This window comes from Dipodomys ordii, unplaced genomic scaffold, assembly GCF_000151885.1.
Source record: "Dipodomys ordii isolate 6190 unplaced genomic scaffold, Dord_2.0 Scaffold303, whole genome shotgun sequence".
Lineage (NCBI taxonomy): Eukaryota > Metazoa > Chordata > Mammalia > Rodentia > Heteromyidae > Dipodomys > Dipodomys ordii.
The window spans coordinates 736,509-756,251 of NW_012267519.1; the positions used below are offsets into that span (position 1 = coordinate 736,509).

The following is a 19,743-nucleotide window of genomic DNA, read 5'->3' on the forward strand; positions in this document are numbered from 1 at the left end:
GCAGAAAAGGTCAGATAAGTTGATGTTAGGGAAATGAACCTAAGATATGTATTCAAATGTTTTTTTCTTTCATGTGATTGTTTTTAACACATTTATAAGATTATTTTTTTGTTGCTTTGTATGTCCCTCCCCCATGGTATAACCCGTTTTCACTGTATTTGATGTTGGTATAATTGGTGGAGGGGAGGGGGAAAAAACAAATCATTTAAATAGGGATACAGGTGGACCCATTGCAACAATGAGATGTAAAAGTCGTTATGTAGTAAACGAACTTTACAACTTTGGTGGGGAGGGAGGATTGGGGGGGCGGGGGGAGGATAGGAAGGGATAGGAAGGGGAAACGAAGGAGGAGGCTACAATGCTTGATAAGAAATGTACTCATTATCTTGCCCATGTAATTGTAACCCCTCTGTACAGTATTTTCACAATTTAAAAAAAAACCATGTGTGTTATATGGGTATGACATTGATATAAATAAAATGTGGATAAAATATATTTTAGGCTCTTCATAACGGGACCTCTGTAGCTATGAAAATGTCTTTGTAAGGGGCACAAAGGTATGTTGGTCCTAGTAACTCTTGTTTGAATCACTAGACGCTAATCTGTCATAAGGTCAGGCCTGTTATTGGGCATCATGGACAAGGCAAACTTGGGCCAGAAATTCTCTAGCAGACCTTATTCCTTCCTTTGCTGTTTGTGGGTTCATAGTACAAACTGGAGATGGCATTGCTCTTGTTTACTGCTATATCCCCAGTGACTAGCACTGTGCCGGGAATCTAGTAGGCACTCAGTACATATCTAATCAATAAATGAATTGACTGATGGACCACATAGTTTAGAATACAAGGAAAGGATTGTCTTTTTCTTTTTCTTATTTTCTTTCTTTTCTTTTTTTGCTTTGTGAATCTAGTCTCCTCTCAGGGTCTCAAACTGCAGTCCATTCACAAGAAAATCTCACAAAGTACTTGGCAGGAACAATCTTTGCTGCACCCAGAAAAATGGTTTGATGCCCTTTGGCCTCTAGAAAGGATTAGCACTTGAAATCTTCCCAACAGAGAACTTTGCTTCCCTATCCCTGATTTGTCAGGGTCTTTAGGGAAATAGTTATATGCTGTAGGCCAGAGGTTATTAGTTATTGTGGTTGTGCTTTGGCCCTGAGCTGTTATAGTGGGGATGCCTCAGATCTCTTCTCAAAGTTATTCCTATAGCCTCTTTTACAGAAGGCTTTGGCTTATCTCATATGTATTTCTAATTCATTCTCACATTCTTCCTGCATGAGAGATTTGCTGGGCCCATTTTAGAGATAAAGAACTAGAGGCAAGCAAAATATCTCCCAAGGGGCTAGGTACTGGTGGCTTGTACCAGTAATCCTACCTACTCAGGAGGCTGAGATCTGAAGATCACAGTTCAAAGCCAGCCCAGGCAAGAAAGTCTGTGAGATTCTTATCTAATTAACCACCAGAAAACGGGAAGAGGAGCCGTGGCTGAAAGTGGTAGAGGGCTAACCTTGAGCAAAAGAGCTCAGGGACAGTGCCTTGGCCCTGAGTTCTAACTCCACGACCAAAAACAACAACAACAAAATTATCTCAAGGAATTGGAAACTGAGAAGGTTAAGTAAAGTGATTTTTCCCTTGCTTTCCAGCTCAGGGTCCTTCAGACTAGTCCATTTGTTCTCCGCTACTCTCTAGGTAGAGGAAAATAAGCACACAGTATGTGTTGGAAAAAACGTTCTGAAAGGAGAAACTTGTTTCTGTAGAACTAATTATTTCTCCTTTTCTCCAAGCACAATTTAAACGGCATTAGTTTGGAAATATTTGCCAGGCCAGAAAAGCCCTTTGGTATGGGAAAGGAAATAATCGCCAATAGAATTAGTTGCTTTTAGCGCTTTGATTTTAACATGTATCCCTTGTAGTTGGAAGAGCAAAGATGATTCATCAGAAAGCCAAGGGTGAGGAGTCCTGGGTTTGAATATTACCTCTTTGGGAAAAATTCCTAATGGAGATGTGTTTGTGGGTGTTGAGGAGTGAGTCTTAAATACTATTTTGTGACTGTTGATATAGAACTTTTTTTTTCAGCTTTGGAAGGGAGGAAGGCTGAGAGGCTAAAGAGAAAAGATACTTTCCCAGCTGGGGAGGAAAGGCACGATGTAAGAAGTAGAGAATGAGTAATACATATAGAAGCAAGAGAAACAAGAAGAAAAGAGATCGAAGATGGAGTTGCTAGATAGAGGATGTAGAGAGGTGAGCAGGATTCTGAGACCAAGCCTCTGAGAGGACTTTGTAGTGTCATGAAATTCCCAGTTCTCAAGTTATTCTATTGATAATGGCATGATTTTCTCTGTGTCTAGTTTCACAGAGAGCTCATTCCAACAAGTCTGCCCAAGTTGGTTACACAACTGTGATGTTGAGAGTCTGGTACTAGTAGGGCCCGCTGAAGTGATGAAAGAGAATCTGTCTTGTCAATCTTGTAGACCAGCCTGGAAGACAGAGCAGAGGTTCGTAGGGAAAAAACAAAAACTCAACCATTTTAGACAGTGACCTGGAAGGAAATCACCATGTAATGGAGGCGGGTGATTGAGGAGAGAACAGGGAAGAAAAGCCTTAAGCTTGAAGTTTGAACAACTTTTTGGCTCCTAGAATACCCCTACTTTGATCTTGGCTAATGGTCCCTTAAAAATCATAAGGTTTCCCTCTGCCCTATCAGACTCCCTTTAGACTAAAGACTTGTACTTCCCTAGTTGGAACAGCAGATCACAGAAAGAGGTTTTAGAATAGATGAATTCTCTATCAGTTTGTTCAGCCTGCTTAGAGCCTCCAGGATTCCTGATACAGTTCCACTGGAACAACAGTTGCTTTAGGAGACACAAGAAAGGACATAATTACTGGCACAGGTTTGATTTTCAGGTTTTAGTCACATTAGTAATAAGCCTTAGCCCATTTTCAGGCACATCCCAGGGTCCTAAGCAGGCCCCAGACTGCTGGTATAGCTTTGTAATAATTGAGACCTGGTGATGATGACACTCCATTATGAGCTCAGAGCCAACCTTAATATAAGCAGGAGGGGATTGACTGTGGCAGGTGGGGTTGGGTGGGTGCAGGGAACCAGGTGAAGATAGTGTCATCCTGGTGTAGCCCTCAGTAACTGCAACAATCTTTTGTTGCCGGAACATCAACACAGGCAATTTAACTGGACAAGGGTCTCTGGACTGATTGGAAGCCTGCTCTTCTTTCTTAAGGTAGGCATTAAGAAGCTATCAGTATCAAAATTCCTATTAAGATAACCTGAAGACAGGTTTGATACAACTGAGGAAATGGTGGGGATCATAAACTTTTCTTCCTTTCTGCCAATTCTGTATTTCTTTTTCCAGTCTTCAATATGGGACAAGAAAGGCTTTTAGGTCTCTTGAAGAATCAATCTTACTCAAGATGAAGCTGTGAGTCCATCCACTAGAGGGCGGGCTGCCTAGGAACCAACTAAAGAGCTAGAAAGAGGCAAGAATTAATACTTTTGGAAAAACTGCTACTTGACACACAAGGGGTGTGAAAGCATGGAGAAAGTGTGAAATACTATTCATGTGGACATATGATAGGGATGTCCCAGGAGCAGTTGAGGTAGCAGCTAGGTGTTAGAGAAAAGTTCTTGTTTTGATATGGTTCAAACAGGATTTTTCTTTCTTTTTTTTGTGGTACTAGGAATTGAACCCAGAAACTACATTCTTTCTAGGTGAGCACACTGTTGCTCAGCTACATCTCCAATCCTTCAAAGCCAGGGTTTGAACAGTAGGTAATTATTTTCTACCCCCCAGAAGCCATTTTATCCTTGCTCTTTTGATTTGGAAACAGATTAGGCAGAAAACATGGAGTCAAAGACAGACCAGAATTTTGTGTCTCTGAAGATTAAGCAATCAGTATGTAGCTCAGCCAAGGTTTGCAGCTTTACTTATAATTGGACCTTTGCTTCTGTGAGAGTAGCCCAGGCACCTCTGTTGTCATAACAACTTACCTAGCACCTATTGTCTGAGCAATTGAGGGTAAACTGCTCTGTTGTCATGACAACAAGCTTTCTGTAATATTTCCCCAGGTGATCAGTCTGCTATAGAAGAAATGGGGTTAACGAACAAGAGTGAGGAAGAACAACACCTCAAGCCCAACAACTCTGATGTAGCCAATGAAGATCAAGAAGAAGTTCAACAATTAGATGAGGCAAGTAGTGTTATTTCAATACTAACAGTTATGGGGGCCTTCTTTTAATGCTCCCTTAGAAAAGCTTCACTGTCTGATTCTTGAATGCTTAGCCATTGATAGTGTAGGACATCTGGGGTGCCTCCTTCTGAGTTTGCAGAGAGACTGGAGCAGTCATTAATACTTCTCAAAGCAATATCATATGAACAAACTGGATAAGGTTCTAATATTAGCAAACATACTTTCAGTGCTTACAACATTCCAGGTATTGTGCCCATACTTTTAATCATTCTACTGCCTTATAGGAGTTAATATCCTTTTGGGGAAACAAGGAAGCAGAATCAAAGAGGTTCTTTGAGCTTACCTATAACCAGCCTTGGACTAGAATCTAGGTTCCTGATTATCCAGTCTTTGAGGTGTAGGTTAAGTCCTAGTTTGGGGGAGGAATAGTAGGGAGAAAGGATTCCAAAGGAAATGGGCCCCTCCCTAGTCATACTCACAATGCGTTGGCGTCTCTGCCTTCTTCGGAGTCTCATGAATTCCTTATGCTGACGAGAAACAAAATTGACAGCAGCATACTCCAGCAAGGCAGCGAACACGAAGAGCAGGCAGACAGCCATCCAGATGTCAATCGCCTTCACGTAGGACACCTACAATATCCATCAGCAGAGCAGTCAGCCTCCTTGGACTGTTTCCATTGCCTATCCAGTGGATTTCCAACTCATACCAATTGCCTGTTGTTCTTCAGTTTTATCCTGAATTTCTGGTGATTTTTAAAGAAGCTTACCAGGATATGGCCCATTGTCTGAGGAACCACATGAAAAAGATCTGGCTACCCATGATTCTTCACCTCTCTGCACTCTCCACCTTCCACTTCTATCAACCTTTTCTCCCTGCACTTCTTTTTCTTTCTTTCTTAATTCTTGCCTTTTTGCTTCTGCTTCTGTTTCTTATTATTCTTTTCATTCTTTTCTGCTTCTGATCTCTTCTTCTGATTCATTTCTTCTCCCATTTCTTCTTTAAGTTTTCCCCTTCTGATTCTTTCCTTCTTCTGATTCTTGTAATAAATAGCAGTGATCATGAATATGGCATTTGTTTGCCCTCTGTTACTCTACAGGTTCTCACGCCTATAGTGGTAGTTTGGAAGGGTTCATGATTTACATTTGACACACATAAGGGTATCTAAGGGTCAGAGAGAAATGGTCTTAGCAAGAATTACTCAGTGAGAGCATAGCACTAGGACTTGGAAGTTCTGGGTTTTCCATTCAGTGGCCTTATCATTTACTTAGGCTGCAGCCTCACAGACAGACTAGGAGGTCCTTTATTACCCATTTTTGCCTTCTTCTTCTATTGGCATTGTTTTTTTTTCCTGTTGCGTTTTGCAAAAGGAAATGCAGCTCAGTAGTGAACTGGAGTTTCATCTCTCATTTGGGAGAGGAGAACAGGGTAGGGTCCCAAGGAAGCAGCACCAACCTCCTGTCATTGCATTTCACTAACTGCAAGGCACTATTGACATCCACCTGTCCAGTTCTTAGTTTTGTCTTCTCACAACATGCCTGAACAGCTTTTGTGAATATTTATCTCCCACTTCCCTTGTGAAGGTTGTAACTGACCTCTTTGGGAACTGGGTGGTTCCAGGAGTAGGAAGAGAACTCAGGTTTATGAGATCCTTTCACCTCTTCTATCTAGAGTGACTCCTTACAGCAACATAGCAGGAGTAGATTTTTTGTTTTTGTCGGTTGTAGGCACTGTCCCTCAGCTCTTCAGCTCAAGGCTAGCACTCTACCACTTGAGCCACAGTGACACTTCCGGCTTTTTCTGCTTATGTGGTGCTAAGGAATCGAACCCAGGGCCTCATGCATGCAAGGCAAACACTCTACCACTGAGCCACCTTTCCAGCCTAACAGGAGTAGATTTTATGACATACAATTTCTTTCATCACCTGCTATGTTGGGCAGTGAGGGTAATACAGATGCAGGTAAGGAGAAAGCTTCTACGTCGATGACTTTTTATTCATGGTGCTGGGAGTTGAAATCAGGACCTACACATGCTAGACAAGTGCTGTACCACTAAGCTCCATCCTCAGGCTCCTAACTTAGTAGGTTTTAACTGAAGAAACCATTGCCCCACCCTCAGATTTGTTTGGAGAAGTTTTTGGTCACATAATTTTAGGATTGTGGTTGATAGTGGCATCTAATGGGTAGAAGACAGGGGTGTTGTAAAATATCCTACAATACACAGCCCCCCTCCTATCTGTTATCTGCCCTAAGTGGTATCAGTTGAGAAACTCTGCTGTAATTTTTTTTGCTGGTCTTAGGGCTTGAACTCAGGGCCTGGACACTATCCCTGAACCTCTTTTACTCAAGGCAGGTGCTCCACTGCTTGAGCCACAGCACTACTTCCAGCTTTTTCTGAGTAGTTTATTGGAAATAAGAGTCTCATGGACTTCCTGCCCAGGTTGGCTTTGAACCCTGATTCTCAGATCCCTGCTGTAATTTTTTTCACTGAAAGGGTGGTGGCAGATTAGTAGGAAGCTATAATTACTAAGGTTCCCTTGGTGTCCCACATTGCCACCTACTAAGTAGTCCTATTTTCATTTTCCATTTCTCAGTCCCACTGATGCCTCCAGGGATGTCAAAGCCTGCTAGAAAGATATACTTGGGAAGGAAGAAGGGTCATGATGGACTTTGGATCATTCAAGGGAAGGATACTTTCAGCACTAGGAACAGAAACTTAAGAATGAGGATATATCAGTAATACATTTTTTGAAAATGTCCAGTAATTTGTTCACTTATTAGAGCAGCTCATAGGATGACACATCTACTAACTATCCTGACATGTAATTTTTTTGAATGAATAAATTGAAGGATAGCTTAGCAATATGTTTTTCTCTGCTGGTTTCTACTTGATCTATCTGCCCTTCTTGCCACTACCTGTCCTAAGAGCTAAGGGCCATTTAGGTTATAAGACCTAGAGAGAATTGGGATTTTTCTCCCCACAACTTTAGGTTGAATCTTGTATTTTGTCTTTTTTGTTATTCTGAGCACTTGCAGTTGTGGAGATCAAAGACCTAACAAAGAGAGTGTGACTCTTTAAAAAAAATAACCCTGACATCTCATAATTACAAAAATAGTTAACATCTGGAGAAGGATGATCCTCATAAAAGCAAAGAAGAAATTGTTTTCTGGGAACATGAGTTCTTTTTTTTTTTTGGATCTGGTCATGGGGCCTGAACTCTGGGCCTGGGCGCTGTCCCTCAGCTCTTCAGCTCAAGCCTAGCACTCTACCACTTGAGCCACAGCGCCACTTCTGGCTTTTTTCTTTTTGCTTATGTGGTGCTGAGGAATCGAACCCAGGGCCTTGAGCATGCAAGGCAAGCGCTCTACCACTGAGCCACCTTCCCAGCCCCAGGAGTTCTTTTACAAAGCAAGTTTCTGCTACTCTCATTTTAGACACTAGAATTGTAGGAGGTGGGATTAATCTGTTTTTCAGAAGCCCCTACCTTGTCCCATCTCTTGCTTTACGGCTCCCGCTAAACCTAATATTGGACAAAGTAAAGAGTGTGCAGAAGCCCCCTGCTTACTCAGTCCTTGCTCTGTGGGGTGACTAATGAGGCTATTTAGTTCAGAGAGCATGCTTGGATATTTTGCTTACTGGGCAATGAGGCTATAAAAAAAGTTATGAAAATCTGAGAAGAAGGCACTGAATGTTGCAAGCAAACAACCTTTCAACAAAGTCCATTTTTTTCCAAATGAGGAAACTAAGTGATTCCTGTGAGCAGATGGATTGTACTCACTCACAGGAGGGAGGCATAAAAGGAGGTCCTCTTGGCAAGAAGACAGCATAATTTTCAGTATCGTCCTGAGTTAAAGAATCTTCTTGCATGGTAGAGGCAATAAACTAGGTCTGGGTTCCTAGGGATGAGCTTCTTTTCTGCTTATGGTATCTATACAAGGCCACTACCATAACACAGTAATTATAGCTCAGCTGGGCCCTGTGGCCCTTGTCCTAAGTGTAACTTGCCTCTCAGAGCCCCTGTCCATCTAGGAAATAATTTGCTGGGTATCGGTCCCTAACAGCTTCTCCTCAGGCACTAGATCCTGATCTGAGATTTGTTATTGTTTATTCATATAGAAGGCTTTGGACTACTTCAAGTTTCCCAGCAAATAAAAAATAACGGATAATATTGACTGATTCAGTCCCAGATCTACCACTTATTTTGCTTTAATTCCAACATCTGATAATTACAATAAAAGTTAACATTTGTTAAGGGGTTATTATACACTTAACACTATGTTTGCCAATAGTCCATTCCCGTGTTATAAATAAGGCAAACCAAAGGTTAAGGTCACACTATAGCCCATCTTTGCTGTCTGTGGCATATGGTTACAAAGAGATCATCATTGAGGAAAACCTGGATTGCTCAGGATGCATAGTTTAAAAACAATTGATAACACATGAATGACAGAGAACTTTTCTGAATCAGCTGAGCTCCAACTGCACACATGGTACTTTTATTTTTAACCACACTGTTCAAAACCAGATGTCAGAGCATGGCACCAGTGGCTCATGCCTGTATTCCTAGCTACTAAGGAGTCTGAGATCTGAGGATCATGGTTTGAAGCCAGCCTGGGCAGGAAAGTCTGTGATACTCATTTCTCCAATTAAGTACAAAAAAAGCTGGAAGTAGAGCTGTGGCTCAGGTGGGAGAGCCCTAGCCTTGAGCAAAAAAGCTCAGGGACAGTGCCTAAGCCATGAGTTCAAGCCTTAAGACTGACCAAAGTGAAAAAAAATGTAGTATATCCACAAAGTAAGGTGACAGTCATCATATAAATTACTATTATAAATGGAGAAGCTGAGATTTAAACCCAAATCTCGTACACTTAACCCCTTAGTCCCCCTATATAGCAGATTCATAAATTCAGCATCTATGTCCCAGATAACTCCCTACTTAAGTTCTGAATAAAATCTCTTATTAGAAACAAGCAGTAAGAGATGAGAGATGACAGGGCCCAGCCCCCAACAAATCAGAATAAGAGGGAATATGTTCATGGCAAGATTCATAAAGAATTCTTTTGCTTTGGGTTTTTCATTATTCCTTCATGACTAAGTACAGTGCCTGGAATATACTACATGCTTAATAAATATTTAGTGATTTAAAGTAAGGTCTCACTCCTTGATTTGCTTAGAGCCTTGCTGACTGTAAGGACTTTGAAGTGACCTTAAAATTACCTACGTGAAGACAGGAGGCAGGGAGAACTATTCCCAGTTTCATCAGCATAAATCTTTCTGTGTAATCAAAACATCACCAGGCCCCAGATGATCAGCGTTTACTGCTTTTAGCTACCTCAAACTGTTCCCTTCCCTAAAGAATAGATACTGTACCTAGACATCTTTGTAAGACAATCTTATTTCTGATGTAGTAAGAGCACAGATGTTGGTTCAAAATCCTGATGTTTCTTTGGTTATTTTTGGTGGGATATGACCTTGAGAAGGTCACTTGGTTGCTCTGGCCTATATTCTCATCTGTACCATGTAGGAGTGGGGTTTTCTGTTTGATAAGGATCTTTTGATTTACGACATGCTGTTATTTCCTGAAGAAAACCAAGATACTTGAGATTTGTCTCTACTCATTGTCTCTAACTAATCATCCCTAACTTCAGCCTCTACATTCTTTATAAGAGTCTCATGGACTTTCCTGCCTGGGCTGGCTTTGAACCGTGATCCTCAAAACTCAGCCTTCTAAGTGGCTAAGATTGTAGTCATAAGCCAACAGCACCCCACTTCAAGAGTTCTTAACCTCAAGTCCAAAGTGAAGAGTTAACAGAGAAGAGTATGAGATGAATGGAAGCAGAGAGCTTGATAATAATCACGTTTCCTTGTATGAACTCACCTTAGGCAAAGAGGCCCGGGAGCCAGAGCTCTGGGTTGTCATGGTGAGCACAGTGGTGATGCCAAGACCTACACGGGCTGGAGCAGCATCCATATTGATCCAGAAGGAGACCCAGGACAGGATGACGATGAGCAGGCTGGGGATGTACATCTGAATCAGATAGTAGCCCATCTGTCGTTCCAGGTGAAATTTGACCTCAATGCAGGTGAATTTTCCTACAACAGAAGTGATGAAATGTATCTACCATTAATTTCCTAGCCTGAGCTTGAGCCTGAGGATGCAGTAGTAGGGCAGCCCTATCTGTTAGCTAGCTTCTGGATGGGCATCTCAGAGAGTCGTCAATAAATGAGACTTTCAAAATGGCCACAGGTTTACCCCTTTGCTCTTAGCAACAAAAAGTCCGTCCATCCTTCCTCCCTCCCTCCCTTCTTTCCATCCTTCACCTCATACTCTTCCTTTGTCTCTCTTTCCTTCCCTTCCTTCCTTGTACTGTGTTTTGTTTGGACTCAGGGGCTTATGCTGCCTGGACAGGCACTCTATACCTGGCAATACCCCCAGCCATTTTTGCTTTTTTAATGTTTTTTTTAATTGTAAAAATAGTGTACAGAGGGATTACAGTTACATGAGTAAGCTAATGAGTACATTCCCTATCGAGCATTGTTACCTCCTCCTTTGTTTTTCCCCAACCATCCCTTCCCTACTCACCTACTTTCTGCTTTTTGAGATAGAGTCTCACTTTTGTTTTTGGCCTGGGCTAGCCTGGACCACACTCTTCCTTTTGCTTTCTGCATTTCTGAGATAAGAGGTCTATGCTACCATGCCCAGCTTACTTTTTGAAATAGAGTTAAGTTTGTTTGTTTTCCTGGTATGGCTTCAAATCACAACTCAAGGTGGCATGCACTACCACACCTAGTTATAAGGTGTTTGAAATGATAGCACAATAAAGAGGGTAAATGCCAAGAGAGTTCCAGAATTAGACTGGCTGGGTTGACATCCTGAACCTTCTACTTAGTTGTATGGCCTTGGAGAAAATATGCAAGCTTTCCTTTTTGTTGTTTGTTTGCTTGTTTGTTTGTTTTGAGACAAAGTTTCACTATATAGGCCAGACTGGCATGGAACTTATCCTATTTTAGGCTCCTAAATTCTGGAATTACAGGCATATGTCACTGTGCCTCGCTCTACTCAAGATTTTTTAAATTTCCTTTTTGGTGGTAATACGAGGTTTGAACTCGGGGCCTATGTTTCTTGACAGTCACTGTAATGCTGACTACCTCCAGCCCTGTATTCAATGATTTTTTTTTTGATGGTGTGGGGCTTGAACTCTGGGCGTGGGCACTATTCCTCAGCTCCTCAGCTCAAGGCAAATGTTCTACCAGTTGAGCCACAGTGCCATTTCTGGTTTTCTGGTGGTTAATTGGAGATGAGTATCATGGACTTTCCTGCCTGAGCTGGCTTTGAACTGTGATCCTCAGATCTCAGCCTCCTGAGTAGCTAGGATTACAGGCGTGAACCACCAGCTCCCAGCTTCACTGATTATTTTTAAGATACGTTCTCACATCCTGCCTGGGCAGGTACTTGGACCACGATGTGCCTATTTTAGGCTTACCCTAGTAACAGTTCAGGGATGGCAAGTAAGCAATACTGTGTCTAGCTTTTGCTGGGATGGAGCCTCTCAGACTTCTGCCTAAGCTGACTTGGAACTGTGATCCTCCCAATCTCATCCTTCCATGTAGCTTAGAATAATAGATAGGTGCCACTGAGCCCAGCTATGGGTTGAGAAGAGGTCTCATGAACTATTCTGCCTGGGCTGACCTTGAATTGTAATTCCTCCCCTATTCTCAGCTTCCTAAGTAGCTAGGATTACAGGCTTGAGCCACTGTTGCCTGACCACCGAAGGTTTTGAACTTCACTTTCATTGCCCATAGAACAGAGTATTAACAATGATCACCTCCATCATTGGGCTATTGGAAAAACTAAAATGAGATAATGCATTTGAGATGTTGAACAATAGGTAGCTGTTAAAATTATTCTATTATCAATAATGCTTAATAGACTTCACTCAGGTTTCAGTATAGCCTAACTTGAACTTGCTAGTATCCCAGACATTCTCTAGCAACAGTACAGAACTAATCACTGTCTGTGTCTTAAAACAAGTGAGAAGAGCTAGATAGCAGACATCTCGTATAATACTCAACAGAGACTAGCTCTGGACAGTGGGCAGCAGGTTCCTATAGGCATCAGGTAGTAACATTCTATTCTTCTAAGGAAGAATACATTGGTCCCAGGGCCATGTACCAATGATCTGCTTCCCCTGCCAGGCATCGTCACTTTATCGTGTTTCTCTTGAATCTTTGCAGTTCTTTCAAAAGCAGAGGTCTAACATATCCCAAGAAAAGAGGAGGTGATGATGTATATAATCATCTCAGTATCCACAGGAGATTGGTTCCAGGATCTCCTGAAGATAACAAAATGTGTTGATGCACAAGTCCCTTATATAAAATGGCATAGTATTTGTATCATGTATATATGTGTATATGTATATATGTATACATGCATACATACATATATATCTTCTCATATATTTTAAATCATCTCTGAGTTACTTATAATACCTAACACTGTAAATTTTATGTAAATAATTGTTATATGGTTTAGGGAATAAAAGGAAAAAAGTCTATACATCTTCAACAAAAATGGAGTTTCTTTTGTCAGTATTGGAGTTTGAGCTCAGCATTTTATACTTGCTAGGCAGGTACTCTACCACTTAAGCCATAGTCCCAGCCCTTTGTTACTTTAATTATAGTCCAGGTAGTGTCTTGTGCTTTTTAGCCTGGGGCCAGATTTATATCTTGATCCTCCTACCTACAGCCTCTCACTTAGCTGAGATTACAGGTGCATACCACCATAGCAATCATTTTTTTAAATAAACTGAGATGGAGTCTCTGTTTTCCCAGACTGGCCTCAAACTCTGATCCTCCCAATCTCTGCCTCCTGAGTAGCTGGTATTATAGTCATGATCCATCATGCCTGCCCATAAATGTATATATACATATACACACATACATACACATATATCCACTCACCTCTTTTTAAAATATTTTTGATTAATTGGTTCCTTGGATGTGGAACCTGTAGATATGGAAAGCCAACTGTAATTTTTAATTCTGACTTGGGTTTACTTGATTTCTCAAGGCTAATAATTTTTCCCCTTCTTTGTTTTTTATTTTTTGAGACAAGGTCATACTGTGGATCACCATCTGGTCTCCAACTTACTATGTAGCCCAGTCTGGCTTTAATTGCAGATCCTTCTCTCTTCAAGGGCTGGGATTACAGCCACCAAGCCTGGAAAGGCCAGTGATTATAACTTTGACATACTGTCTGACACTATGCCCTCTTGCTGTTCCCAAGTTCTCATTGGACTTCCTGCTATGACATGCCCTTACTGTGTACCTGTAGTTTCTTTTCCTTTCATCTTTCCTTTTTTTGTAATAGCAGTTTTGTTTCTAATTATAAAATCAACACTCATTTAGTACAGAAAAATAGGAAAAGAATAATAATCACAAGCTCATACTTATCATGCACTTACTAAATGCCCTGACTATACAGTTTATCTTATCTAATTGTATAACAAATCTTTGAGCAGCTGAAATTATGTCACATATTACAGATAGGGGTACTGAGGCATGAAGACATTGTTACATTTCTCTAAGGACACTCAATAAGTTTCCAGAATCCAAACTTAGGTCTGTCTTAATCAAAATTTCTTCCTCTTACCCATTCTGTCACATTGCTGAGAAAAATTTGCTACTAGTATTTTCTTCCACGATTTAAAAATTCATGGGTTTTGATTTATTCCTTGTGTCCAAATATAATCATTAGGTGTTTACAGATTTGTGTCTTTCCTTTTTCTATTTGTACTTTCCCATGTAGATATAAGTACCTTGAAAGCATCCTTCTTTAATGCCTATCTATTTATGGCACCAATCAGACACACTATGTGATTCAATTAACCTCTGCCCTACTGGCAGATATTTGAACAAATCAATTATTTATTTATTTATTTTGTCTGTCGTGGGGCCTGAACTCTGGGCCTGGGCGCTGTCCCTCAGCTCTTCAGCTCAAGGCTAGTGCTCTACCACTTGAGCCACAGCGCCACTTCTGGCTTTTTCTGCTTATGTGGTGCTGACGAATCGAACCAAGGGCCTCATGCATGCAAGGCAAGCACTCTACCACTGAGCCACCTTCCCAGCCATGAACAAATCCAAACTTTTAACACAGTGACTCAGGGTTGCACTTGAGGGTCTAAATTCATTGTGATATTTTAGAATGTTTCCTTGTAATATATTCCAAGGCATGGCATTCCTGGATAAATAAGTAGGAAAAAAGTTAGCTTTTAGAGTGATGTTTCTCAAAATACTATGCTTTGTGGACCATCTGCATTAGAATCCTTAGGATACTTGTTAGAAATGCAACTTTCTGGGCATCACTCCTTGCATATATCATCAGAATCTGAGAGGTACAGCCCAGAAGTCAACATTTTAACACACTCTCCAAGGGAATACATTGAATAGAACTGGAAAACAACTGACCTACATACTAATTGCCAATTCTTCCTCCCTGGAGATTATACCATTTTCTGCTTCTGCCTCCATTTTCCAGAATCAATAAGTTGCTGCTCTCCCCACTCCCACACCCCTACACTTCCACATACATTTATACACATGTTTATTGGAAGCACACAAAGCATATCAGTGCATCACAGGGGCCCCAGTATTTCCCTCTTTTCAGTCTCCACTCCTCACAGCCAAATCACAAGGAAAACGAGGAACCAACAACTCTTAGGGAGGATGTAGAGGGTGGATAATCAGGCTGGAAAAGCAGCCCTTCTCCACTTCCTGGAAAAACAAGCCAGTTTATGAGAGCTAGGAAGTGGTTATGATAAGAGGTGTGGGGAGTAAGCCAGTAGTAAGCCAGTTGCTGCCCTCAACAACCTGTTCCCTCTTAGTCCACCATAGATATTGACTACTCCCAGATGTCAGTTTCCTAGTGCTCACAAAATTGCCACCAAGAAGAATGTGATACACTTGCCACTCATCAGGTACATTGTTCATTAACATGTGTGGGAGAACATGGGCTACATCAGTATTTGGATTGTTAAAGATGCCATTTATTAGCTATGTGACATGTATAATTGATTTAACCTCTCTGAAACCTTTGTATTCTTTTTTGGTATTAATCATCACTAGCATGGTGAAAAAAAGAATATAAAACTCATAGCATCATATCTTGACTAGTAGGACTCCAATAGAAGTTGGCTGTCTTATCCCCTTGCCTCCCATCTAGAGACCATCTGATTCCTCACAGCCAGTAAAGAGCCTGGTTCTTACCTGTGTTGTAGTGCTTGGTACAATAGCCTAGATCCTTCTCATCCCTCAAAATGAACTGGGGCAGAGTCAGTCCCTCAGCTACTTGGACAGCAGGAGCATCTTCCAGCCACTCAAACATGAGGTCATTCATGGTGTAACCAACTGCAAGTGAGTGAGAGAAATAGCATAGAGCTGCAGAGTGGGTGTTGAGTGAGAGTAGAGATAGGTTTATAGCTGGCAGGCTCTCACATTTGAAGAAGAAGGCCTGGGGTTTAGGAATTGGATATCCATCTAAGAAAGGGAAACTTTCCTGATGAGAGTACTTGGTCAGTTGTCTTTAAAGCTCATCCTAAATGGACAAGTCAGAAAGATTCCAGATTCCTCTCCTACCAAGTTCTCAAATTTGAGAAAACCCCAAAGAGAAATAATTCTGGTAGACATAGAATGCAGTCTAAGAGGGTTGGAAAGATGTCAAAGACCCCAGCTGGGAACTTCCTGCCATATCTCAAGCCCAGAGGAATAAGCATGTGTACTGACCACATGTCTTGAGTTGAGCCAGCCCCAGAGCCAAGGCTGCTGCCACTTCACCTCAGGGAACAGAGAGCTATTTCTGTGCTGCCAGTCATGCATGGGACAATGTGCATACCACAGACGCCCAGCCATCCAGGGCCTTGAATTGGGACAGCTTGAGAGTGAATATCTGAACATGCCAAGTCCCTCACAGATAACTAAACAGTTCATGAAGGCTCTTAACATGTGCAGGGCCATGTATACAGCCATATTCACATGTCAGGAGTGACAGGAGCAGAAACACTAAGGCTCAAAGTACAGAGCCTTTACTCAGTTTGGTAAAATCTCTTTCCCTTCTGTAAAATAGGAATGGTAGTAGCTCTTCTCTGCTCTTCCACATTGTGAAGTGCTGATGGGAACACTGGATGTGAACACTGCTTATTATGAAGAACAAGGTACAGATCACAGGATGCATTCTATGCATCAGTGTTAGGTGCTAGGAACAACCTTAAAAGCCTTGTTCTCTGAGGATCTTGTAGATGTCTCCTGTTTACAGTTTTGACCTCACTAAAGAGGTAGAAAGAGTGGAAATAGGTGATGATTTAGTTTTACTATCCTCTGACTCTTCAGTTTGGGAAGCTCTACATTTTTGGCCCCTGTGCCATAGAAGAACCTTTGGCTTACTTCTGTAGGCACTGTTCTGTGCCTGGCCTTCTTCTCTGCAACTGTTACATGTTCACAGCGATTAGTTGAAAGAGAGTCCCTACCCTGCCTAACGCTGGCATTTTTAAAGAACATCTTCAGAGTTTTAAGTCAGGAGAAACAGGTACCATAAGAGGGAACATACTTTTGGGTACAGGAGTAGCCATTCAATTGCCTACAGCCAGCACAAGTACATTTGTTTATATATAAGGCTGGTACCTTCCCATTGCCTAGCCGGGTGGAACAACCAGTCAAACAAGTAGTGGGGGGGGGGGGGGGGGGGGGGGGGGGGGGGGGGGGGGGGGGGGGGGGGGGGGGGGGGGGGGGGGGGGGGACAAGTAGTGGGGGGGGGGGGAGGGCTGGAAAAACACAATGGGCTAGGTGTCACAGAGCCCTGGCTTAAAGTCTCTTCAGCATCATGAATTGACTGTGTGTAAGGCAACTCCCTCCCAACTCTGGTGGTGAGGTGGGACTTCCCCTGTCTGGAATATCATGGGTTAGGGTTAACTAGCTGCTGTTCAGGCCTTTCTCTGTGACTAGAGACACTCACAGCTTTCCAGCTGCATCGTGCAGGTCTGGATATCCATGGGGAAGTTCTTGAGGTCCATTGGGCAGGACAAAATGAGGGTCAATCTGGTGAGAACAGTAAGAAAGAAGTCGTATCATATTACTAAGATTGAGCAGAACAGAAAAGAGACCCCCCTCCCAGCTCTCCACCTCCATCTGGCTTCCACTTGATGTCCACCAGGTGCACCTGATGCTGTAGAGCACATTGCCATTCTTGAAGATGCGCAGTAACTTGTTGTCTGTGGTCACCTCATGGAAGTTGGCCCCCTTCTCATTTGCAAAGAACAGGTCTGGTTTCCAGATAGAGTCCAGCATGGAGGGGTCGAGGTCCAGAGAGTCGTCAGGATATTCTCGGTAGGCCAAACGTGGGTCATTCCACTGCTGCCGTAAGAAAACATTGACCCGGTAGTCCTGGGAAAGTACAGAGATGGGCCCATCAGAAACATTGCTATTCCCAGGCGCCCAGCAGATCTCTCTCTCTCTCTCTCTGTCTGTCTCTCTGTCTGTCTGTCTGTCTGTCTGTCTGTCTGTCTGTCTATCTGTCTGGCTGTCTCTCACTCTCTCTTCTCAGAAGGGCCATGATGGGGAAATGCTGAGGGCTCATCTTGGGGTCAGTAGAATTTTCTACTAAAAGATTATGCTTTAGGTTGATAAGGCAAAGATGGGAAGGGAAAAGGCATTTACGTAAGCATTTTCTATGTGCCACATTCTCTGCTAAGTGTTTTCTTTACATGTATCAGCTCATTTAAATCTTGCCACCAACCTTGTGCATTATGATCAGTATTTCAGAAATGAGAAACTGAGACCAGGAAAGATTTATGTAAATGCCAAATTAGCTATTAGGAATGGAATTTGGATTCGAACCCAGGTTTGTCTGACTTCAAAGTTTATACTCTGCCTTAACCTACTTATTTGACCATTTGCTGCTTAGGCTACTCTTTAGTCATGGAAATTGAGGCTAAGGAAGAATGTCCTCCCAGTGACTAGTTTCAGACATGACATGGCTTTAGCGATGACTATGAAATTTGAAGAAGACACAGGAAGTACATGCTTGCTGATAACTACTGGGCTTTGTCCTTTCACAGTAGAGTGGAAACAGGGAACAGAAAGACCCCTTACCATAGTGGTCTCGGTGACAGAGCCAAAACTGTTGATGAAGATGTTGCAGGTCACGTTCACAGGAGGGCCTAGGGTAGCAAAGCACAGCCCATTGGCAGGGCATTCCAGGAAGCTGGAAGCAGGTTTCAAAACTCCCTACTTGAACGTCAGACAGAGAACTTCTGGGAGAAGACTGGCCCAGAAGGAGGTGAGGTTCTTTTTGAGCTAGAACAACTAGCTCTGAAATTCCAGGATACAAGTAGGGGATCTGGCTTGTATTTCACCAAAGGTGGTGAATGTGGGGAGGGTTTTGTAGGATGAATGTTTCTTTACCTTTAAAATTGGGTCGAATCCTGGCATCATATCCAGATGTTCGCCCCATAAGCTTGTCCAGAAAATCAGATGGTGACATGGGCTGGGAGCCTTTGGTTCCAGACTTGACATCCTCTTTTGCCAAGGCTACCCTAAACAGGAGAGATAAAGAAGTCTGGGACCAGTTTTATTCTGCATTTTTCATAGACTCCATTTTAATCTCTATCTACCACTGATAGATAGGTCTTCTCATAAGACATGTGAACAATAGGATGGTTCTTTGGATACCAATGTACAAGATGAGGAAGAAAAAAAAGGCTAAGACATAAGTCCACATGGCAGCTCAAGTATTAGTTCTAGGAAAGAACTTTCTCATAGGTAAGGTCTTTTACCCTGAATTCTTTTTTTCCATATATATTTTTTTATTGTAAAGCTACTGTACAGACGGGTTACAGTCACATGAATAAGGTAACAAGTATACTTTATATCGAGCATTGTTACCCCTCCTTTGTTTTTTCTCTATCATCCCTTCTTTCTCCATCTCCTCAACTTTTCTCTCCCTCCCGCCCCTGAAACTGTCAAGTTAGTTTTCAACATAGTGTCTTGTACATCTTCATTGTTACAATGGGTCAACCTGTATCCTTATTTCAACATTTTGTTATTTCCCTCCCCTTCCCCAAATTAGAAAAATGTATATACAAGATGCAGGGCACTAGAATCAAATAGAGTGAAAACAGGGGTTGTATCATGGGTGAAGAACATACAACAGAAACAAAAAAAATCACACAGTACATTATAAGTACATTAAAAACAACAGCAACAAAGATAAAACTTCTTGTGTCCCTATCTTAGGGTTCATTTCGCTTAGCACCATCTTATATGGTCATGTGTATATAGTGACCTTCTCTGCTTGTCCTAGACATACACTAGTTATTGCAAATAAGGGAAACCATGGAACCTATGTTTCTTTAGGCCTGGCTTATTTCACTTAATAAGATTTTTTTCCAAGTCTTCCCATTTCCTAAAAAATGGGGCGATGTTATTCTTTCTGATAGAGGCATAGATTTCCTCTGTGTGTGTGTGTGTGTGTGTGTGTGTGTGTGTGTGTGTGTGT

The 19,743-nt window shown here is 42.0% G+C and overlaps 1 protein-coding gene across 1 annotated transcript in view; it reads right to left on the reverse strand.

Annotated features, from left to right (window-relative positions):
* Positions 1-19,743, reverse strand: part of Glra4 (glycine receptor, alpha 4) — a 29,478-nt gene that overhangs the window by 5,241 nt on the left and 4,494 nt on the right. The window contains exons 2-8 of the mRNA XM_013036589.1: positions 18,651-18,781; positions 18,339-18,406; positions 17,407-17,630; positions 17,203-17,285; positions 15,462-15,602; positions 10,075-10,289; positions 4,682-4,831 (exon numbers count right to left, since the gene is read on the reverse strand). Of these exons, the coding sequence (XP_012892043.1) occupies positions 4,682-4,831; positions 10,075-10,289; positions 15,462-15,602; positions 17,203-17,285; positions 17,407-17,630; positions 18,339-18,406; positions 18,651-18,781 (1,012 nt within the window). The remainder of the gene's footprint in view (positions 1-4,681; positions 4,832-10,074; positions 10,290-15,461; positions 15,603-17,202; positions 17,286-17,406; positions 17,631-18,338; positions 18,407-18,650; positions 18,782-19,743) is intronic.